The sequence below is a fragment of the Trichechus manatus genome, unplaced genomic scaffold, assembly GCF_000243295.1.
Source record: "Trichechus manatus latirostris isolate Lorelei unplaced genomic scaffold, TriManLat1.0 scaffold00058, whole genome shotgun sequence".
In the NCBI taxonomy this organism is placed as follows: domain Eukaryota; kingdom Metazoa; phylum Chordata; class Mammalia; order Sirenia; family Trichechidae; genus Trichechus; species Trichechus manatus.
This window is the reverse complement of record NW_004443994.1, coordinates 15662733-15671682: the sequence shown is the minus strand read 5'-3', so window position 1 is coordinate 15671682 and position 8950 is coordinate 15662733. Positions and strand designations below refer to the sequence as shown.

Genomic DNA, 8950 nt, shown 5'->3' with positions numbered 1-8950 from the left:
TTTTTTTAATTATGGAAAACAATTATTTAACTTTTAACAAAACAACTTGCAAACAGTTGTAAGTTACTTGTTACATATTTACTTCAAATCCCTAACATCAAACTGAGTAACATTTCAAAGAAAATTATGATGATGTAAAAGTGAACACACAGTATACATGTTAACACATGAATTCATATTAGAATCTACTTCAGTGGCTTGAGATATTGGTAGAAAAAGAATACACTATAGCCAGCCATTTCATATTAAACTTTTTATTAAAACTGTGTCTTTACAACATATTTAAAATGGCATGTCCCACAGACAAATATTCAAGGAAAAAAATTTCCATATGCAATTATTGGTACACAAATTTAAGAACATAATTAAAACTAAGCTAAATATTTATATATATATATATATATATATATATGAATATATATATATATATTCAAATTCATGTCAATGACCTGGAATACCTGAGTTTTCAAGTTGTTGATTTTCCAGATAGTGTAAAACTTTTTTTCATCCACTTTATGGCAGACACAGTCCATCCAGAATGAATAACTTTGGTTGATAGATGCTGTCTCCCAAAGATCACACAGAAGTCCTCAATGGGATTAAGATTTATCTTCAGAGGTTTCTTCCAAGTGGAGGTCAGTCTGTGATGTAAGGAAGGATTCCCATGTAGCAAGGCACTAAAAAATGGAAACATACCACCATGAGATCAAAACAGTTACTTTCAATATCAAAAACACTAATAAACATTAACATATCTGTTCCTATAGCAGTCTGTCCTACTTTCTCCCATCAACTTGCAAAATCTTTGTCATTTTCTACATATTTTAATTCTTAATAAGGGATGCTATTGTTAAATAAGGGAAAAGCCATATTAATGGTTAAAAGACTAGCACTACTGTTGTTGTTAGCTGCTGTCGAGTCAGTACCCAACTCATAGAAAGGACAGTTGTGCTCTATAGGTTTTAATTAGCTGATTTTCAGAAGTAGATTGTCAAGCCTTTCTTGTTTCTTTGTCTTAGCCTGGAAGCTCCACTGAGACTTGCTTAGCATCACAGTAACACACAAGCCTCCACTGACAGATGAGCGGTAGCTGTGTCTGAGGTGCACTGGCCTGGAACTGGACCCACGTCTCCTGCATGGAAGGCAAGAATTCTACCTCTGAACAACCACTGCCCTCAGCATTAGTTCTTTAAATAATCCACTACTACTCCACTGTTAGAATAGAAAACAGAACCCTGATCTATAGACAAAAAGATGGACATGTTTTGATCCGAGGAGTCAGGCATTACGGATCTAGAAAAGTAATACAAGCACAGCCTTGAACAGATTTGAATCCCGCTCTATCACGTGTGAGCCATGTGAATTTGGGAAAGTTGATGAATCTTTATTAGTTTCTTCAGCTATAAACTAGACTAATGATAGTACTTACTAAAAGGGCTATTATGAAAATTAGATGAATAAAATCTAACTCTGTGTAAATCTCTGTGCAGAAATGCTTGCCTGGCACAAAGTAAATGCTCAAAAAATCAGCAATTATTATGCTATAATGGTCTGTTGGGATCCCGTGGTGAGCCTTGGGCATTAATGTGTCACAGGAAATGAAAAAGGATCAGAAGGGATTGAAGGTGGTGGTGACACACAAACATAAATGTGGCTTATTGCATGATTTTGCCTAGGGCTGCTTTTCTGAATAGATTAGTCTAAATTATCCATGTGAAGTTTATCCACAGCATAATTTTAATCTTCTGTGCACATTTATGGTTCTTCTAAAACGTATTTACTATAATGGTGAGTCAGCCTAAGTTACACCTAATTAGGAAAGAAGATGTGCTTTTTCCAACGGTGGACAGATTGTTATATGCGTGTATTTTTTACATAATACATTTCAAAGCTGGACTTCTCTTCCTAAATATTACCCGACTTAGGAAAAGTACTATTGCATTTCTTTTCCCTCTAATCCTTTTACATTTTTAATATGCCCATATCTGACAACCAGTACTAACTGGCAAACCAGATATTTCCCAAACACTATAAAAACACAAATCATGAAAACCCTCATTATAAGTGGGCTATGTTCCAAAAAGTATATGTGTGTGTGTGTTTTCAAACTGATCATTTAGAACTTGTAAAGCATTTTGTCAAATCAAGTTTTTATAAAGGTTATATATAGTTACGAGATTCTGCGACAGCCCCCAAAGAGTATGAAATTAATAACGTGGCCATTAGACTGCATATTTGCATAGGAACAGTAGGTAATACTGTTGAAAAATCTAATTATCAAATAAAAACAAAAGTTCTGGGTAAACTGTATTGTAATACATTTATTTTGAAAGCTCAGCTTGAAGAAATGTAGGTCTTATGAGAATAATCAAGTCTATGGAAACTTTAAGGGATATTTTTGCTTTAAAAAGCTTTAGAGGGTACTGGAAGCAAAGTATAATCCAAGAAGCATAGTCACTGTAATGAGTCAGACATGGGTCTCCCTTTATCTTTTGGTGAATTACTAACTCTCTACTTCATTACATGTACAATAGTAATAATTTATCTCATAAGGATAGAGAAATAACTAAATAAAATAGGGATACAAAAGAACAGGTAGGGAAGAGAAATAGGACCAGGTAGCTACTACAGAGACCATCAGGTCATAGTGGCCTCTTTTTAGATGGGATACAAGAAGAAGACAGATGTCTTTAAGTACATCTACATATTTACACCCATGAAAGAGAATAAAAGATAAATGCTTCACATTTAAAATATTATTCAAATTAGAAATCAAAGTAATATATAATTGACCAAACTATACCTGATTTGGGATGGGGGAGCATAAAACACTCACTCATTCAATAAATATTTTTGGGTTTTTACTGTGTGCCAGGTACTATGATAAGTGTGAGGGTAATAGTCCTTGACCTCGCAGACTTGTGATTTAGCAAGTAACACAAATGAGCAAAGATAATCAACTACAGAGACTGTGAAGTTACAGGGTATGATGGGAGTAAGCAATAGTGGGATCTGAACCAGACTAGAGTATGTATGCTAACTAATGTTTCCTAGTGGAAGTGATCAATAAGTTGAGACTGAAGGATGAGCAGAAGGCAAACAAGGTAAATCCATGTGTATGATTTTGGAACGGCAAGTGGGAAAAGAGAATATAGTGTAGTGGTTAAGAACTCAGGTTCAGGACTTCTGCTGCTGGCCAACATAGTGTAACAGGGCCTGAATTTACTCTTCTGCCAAAAACCAAACCAAAGCAAAATAAAAGAAAAAACCAACAACAAAAACCTCAAAATGTATGAAACAATGTTTTTCAAGACCCTGGACATCAGGCAATGAAGGAGAGTGATCCTTGAGAAATGAGAAACAAATGGAGTGAGTCCTATGATTGTCTCAGCTTACTGCTTTAAGAGAACTTCCAGGTCATGGCAGAGGGAGGGTGAACTTGAATATGGCCTGGCAGATTCCCTTAGCTGAAGAGAAGGAGCTAAGGGAAAACAGCACAGCTAGAGTTCACAGGGCAGAGTGCCAGAGAAGGGAGAGATACAGAGAGAGAGATCTGCAGAATACTGATCAGAGTGTGTGTGACAGAAAACTACCTGAGGCAGGAAAAACCCACTGGTGGGAAGCAGAGTGAACAATGTCTAGCGTTCTCATGGGGCACAGAATAGTGAAGAATTCCACCAAGCAGACTGGAAAACCTCATAATTCATGGAGCATTGGGTAGAATACAAAGAAAGTCTCACTTTAATAGGTAGGAAGGTATCCCTAGACCAAAAGCTGCTCAAGTAACACCTACCTAATCTTAAAAGCAGACCCCAAAGGATCAAACTATTTCCAAGTGACGTGACTGAGTCTCAGAATAAAAGCTCAAGAATAGTTATACAAAAATATCCAGCATAATACAAGGTATAAATCACAATGTGTGGCATCCAATTAAAGATTACCAGGAATGCAAAGAAGCAGGAAAAAACTACCCATAATGAAGAGAAAAATCAATCAATTGTAGCTGATCCAGGACTGACAAAGATGTTAGAATTAGCAGACAAGGACACTGTGTTCCAGATGTTCAAAAAATTCAGTAGAGACATGAAATATATTAAAAAAAGACCCAAATAGAACTTCTAGAGATGAAAACTACAATGTGAGAGATGAAAAATACACTGGAGAGAATTAATGGCATATAAGAAATTTCAGAAGAAAAGATTAGTGAACATGAAAGCTCAGTAATAGAAAATAATCTGACCAAAAACAAAACAAACAAACAAAAAAAAACAAAGCCACACACATACAGAAAATAAAAGAATCAAGGAATGGAAAAAAGGACCAGAGCATCAGTGAGCTGTGGAACAACTTGAAACAGCATAATATACAAATAATTGTATTCCCTGAAAGGAGCAGGCAGAAAACATATCTGAAGAAATAAAGGCCAAACTTTTCCCAAATTTGATGAAAATTATAAATCCACAGATCCAAGAAACCCAATAAATCCAAACATAAGAAATATGAAGAAAAATGACCTATGCCAATTCATAATCATATGCCTCAAAGTGATAAAGAAAAATTCTGAAAAGAAGTCTATAAACAAATATGTTATGTACAAAGGACCAAGGATAAAGATGATAGCATTTCTCATCAGAAATAATAGAGGAGAGAAGTCTATGGAGCAAGATTTTTAAAGTAGTGCCAGAAAAAATACTGTCAACCTAGAATTCTATACCCAGCAAAAATATCCACTATCAATGAAGTAAAAAGACAGATGTTTTCAAATATACAAAAGCTACACGATTTATCACTAGTAGATCACACTACAAAGAGATTAAAAAAAAAAGTCCTTCAGGCAGAAGGAAAATGACACAAAATGTAAATATGGATCCATACAAAGAAATGAGGAGCAATGGACATGGTAACTACATGTGTACACATATGAAATATTTTTTTCTTATTTAAATTTGCTTAAAATGTAATTGAATACCTTATCAACAATAATAAGGTCTTATAAGGGGTCTTCTGTATAAGTAAATGTATGACAATGTATGTATGTATGTAAATGTATGGCAATGTATGTGAATGTATGGCCATGTATGTAAATGTATGGCATAAAGGTCAGAAGAATGGGAATGGAGGGATATAACTGTAGGTTCTTATATGATAGATAAAGTGGTATAACATTACTTGAAGGTAGACTTGTAAGTATAAGATGTATACAATAAAGCTAACAACTAAAATAATGAAAGAGTTACACCTAATTTACTAACAAAGGATATAAGACATAATTATGTAAAATCAACTACAATCCAAAAGAAGGCAAAAATGAGGAAAATGAGAGCAAAAAAACAGACAGGACAAGTAGAAAAATAATAAGATAATAGACTCAAACATAATCATATCAATAATCAACTTATTTGTCAACAGCTTAAACACCTTAATATACAGAAGAAATTTTTCTATTAAATTAAAAACAAGACCCGAGTATATTGTGTTCCTAAGAAATGTACTTTAAATATAAAGACACAAACAGGTTAAAATAAAATGGATCAAAAAAATTTATACCAGGTAACACATGTCAAAAGAAAGATGAGTTGACAGTATTAACATCCAAGAAAGTAGATTTCAAAGGAAAGAATATTATTAGAAATTAAAAAAAAAAAAGACCATTTCACAAGAAGCTAATTCATCTAAAGGAAAAAAAAATTCTAAATGTTTATACATATAAGGAGAGAGCTTCAATATACATGACACAAAATGCAAGGAGAAAGACAAGTTTACAATTATAGTCAATTTCAATATCCCTTTCTCAAGAATTTACAGAACATGTAGAAAGAAAATCAATAATGATACAGAACATTAGAACACTATCAACCCACTTAACCTAATCAACACCTACAGAACAAAATCAGAATACACATTTTTTCCAAGTGAACACACAACATTTACCAAGATAGACCATATTCAGGGCAGTAAATAAGTCTTACTAAACTTAAAATGATTCAAATCATATAAATTATGTTCTCTGAACATACGGAATTAAATTAGAAGTCAATAAAAGATAGATGAGGAACCTGGTGATACAATAGTTAAGCGCTCTGCTGCCAACCAAAAGGTCAGTGGTTCAAACCCACCAGTCACTCCATAGGAGGAAAAGACCTGGAGATCTGCTCCATGTTCCCATAAAGATTTCCACCTAGGAAACCCTATGGGGCAGTTCTACTCTGTCCTATAGGGTCACTATGAGTCAGGGTCAACTCGATGGCACACAACAACAACAACCACAACGACAACAGTAACAGAAAGATATCTATTTGAAATCTAAATAGGACACTTAAATTAACCTACTGGTCAATTAGGAAATCAAAATAAAAATTACTACTTTTAATTTAATAAAAACGAAAACACAACATATCGAAATTTATGGGATGTCTCTGAAGAAGTACATAGAGAGAAATCTATAGTACTTAATGCTATATTAGAAAAGAAGCAAGGTCGCAAATCAATGACCTTAATTTCTACCTTAAAGTTTAAGAAAGGACAACTTATTACACTAGGAAAAAAAAAAAAAAAGAGAGAAAAATCATTAAAACAAAAAACTGGATCTTTCAGATTAATAAAACTGATAAACCTCTAGTCAGGATGATCATAAAAAGAGGGAGACAACATAAATTACCAAGATCAGAAATGACAGAGGTGACATCACTCCAGATTCTACTGATATGAGAAAGAAAAGTATTATGAACAACTTTATGCCTAATATTTGACAACTCAGATAAAATGGACAAATTCCATGAAAGATACAAACTATCAAAATTCACTCCACAAGAAACTGATAACCTGAATAGCCCTATTAATGAATTTGAGTTTGTAGTTAAATGTCTTCCTGCGAAGAAAACCTCAAGTCCAGATCACCTAACTGGTAAATTATAGAAATAATACCAACGTGACATAAACTCTTCTAAAAAAATGAAAAGGTAGGAATATTTCCCAACTAATTCTATTTGATATGCACATTAGGCACATAACAAAACAAGGAAAAAGAAAAAAACAAACAGAAAAACTGCAGACCCATATCTCTCATGAACATAAATACAAAAATTCTGAACAACATTTTAGCAAATCAAATCCAGTAATCCATAGAAAGAATTACACATCTGGACCAAACAGAGTTTATCCCAAGAATGCAAACTGTATTAGCATTCAAATATTACTCTATGCAATTCACCATATTAAACTAAAAAAGAATTATCATATAATCATCTCAAAAGACACAGAAAAAGCATTTATAAAATTACAATGTCAATTCTTTTTCTTATGTGAATCAATGTTTATACTATTTACTGCCATGTGTGACTCAGGCAGCTATGAGTGTGAACATTTGTCACACGAGTGGCAGAGGGGCTGGCTGGAGGAGAACACTCTTTCTTCCATGTTTGTGAATTGCAAAGCCCTCTTCCCCCAAAGATGAGCTTGGGTAGGGAGGCAGGAGGAATCAGGGCTCACACAGTTGTAGACCCAGACACCTGTTCTTATAATGTCAATTCTTGATAAAAACTCTTAGTAAATTAGAAATAGGAAAGAACTTCCATAACCCAAGGAAGAATATCTACATAAAACCTACAGCTAACATCATAATTAAGGTTGAAAGACTGCATAATCAGAAACAAGACAAGGTGTCCACTTTCAACACTTCTATTCAACCTTGTACTGGAGGTTTTAGCCAGGTCAGTAAGCCAATTAAAAGAATTAAAGGCATCCACTCTGAAAAGGAAGAAGTAAAATTGTCTCTATGCACAGAAAACATGACTGTGTATGTAGAAAATACAAAGGAATTTACAAAAAAGTTACTAGAACTATGATCAGTATGTTCAGCTACTTTGAAGAACACAAGATCAACATACAAAAATATACATAACTTTTGAAAAAGTATCTACAATGTTTATCAACAAAGAAAACTATTAACTGGGTTTAAAGGGCTGATAGTTAGGGCAGATTACACTTTACATTTGGAAAAAGCTCTCAGTTTCCCTTAGAAACCTTGTTTCTCTGCTGCTTCTCTGCAAATCCACATACAATCTGTTAACCTTCAGGGCTGCCCAAAGCAACTACTTCTTTCAGGAGATATCATATCTTTTTGATATATCTGCCGAACTATCATTTAAATAAACTTCTGAAAGTCCTCAAAGTAAAATTCAAAATGAAATTCTGGGCAGTCTGCTCTACTCAGAATTCCTGTCCAAAAAGTAAGCCAAATAGAACTAAAGATAGCATTAGTCCTCAAGTAACTAAACTTCTATTATTGTCATATTCTGCTTCAACTATCCTAGTTCAATAAATATCTAGATAAGATACTCCTTATCCATCCATACTGATAAGTATTATGAACTTTTTAAATTTTTTTTATTGTTGTAGTTTAAATGAAGTTTACATTTCAAGTTAGTCTCCCATACAAAAATTTATACATACATTGTCAAGTGACCCTAATTGCTCACCCCATACTGTGACAGCACACTCCTCCTTTCCACCCGATTCCCCATGTCCATTCAACCAGCTCCTAACCCTCTCTGCCTTCTCATCTCAACTCTGGACAGAAGCTGCCCATTTAGTCTCTTGTATCTACTTGAGCTAAGAGGCATACTCCTCATGAATATCACTTTATGCCCCACAGTCCAGTCCAATCACTGTCTGAAGAGCTGGCCTCAGAAATTGTTTTAGTTCTGGGCTGAAAGAGAATCCAAGGGTGATGCTTTCCAGGGTTCCTCCAGTCTCAGTCAGACCATTAAGTCTAGTCTTCTTACTAGAATTTGAGTTCTGCACCCCATCTTTCTGCTGCTACACCAGGGACTCTGTTGTGTTCCCTGTCAGGGTGGTCATTGGTGGTAGCTGGGCACCATCTAGTTCTTCTGGTCTCAGGCTGATGCAGTCTCTGGTTTATGTGGCCCTTTCTGTCTCTTGGGCTAATACT

The 8950-nt window shown here is 34.4% G+C and overlaps 1 protein-coding gene across 1 annotated transcript in view; it reads right to left on the bottom strand.

Annotated features, from left to right (window-relative positions):
• Window positions 1–395: 395 nt before the first annotated feature.
• The window catches only part of SNX7 (sorting nexin 7), an 88238-nt gene continuing 79683 nt past the window's right edge, over window positions 396–8950 (bottom strand). The window contains exon 6 of the mRNA XM_023733477.1: window positions 396–677. Coding sequence (XP_023589245.1) covers window positions 600–677 — 78 coding nt within the window. The 3' untranslated portion in view covers window positions 396–599. The remainder of the gene's footprint in view (window positions 678–8950) is intronic.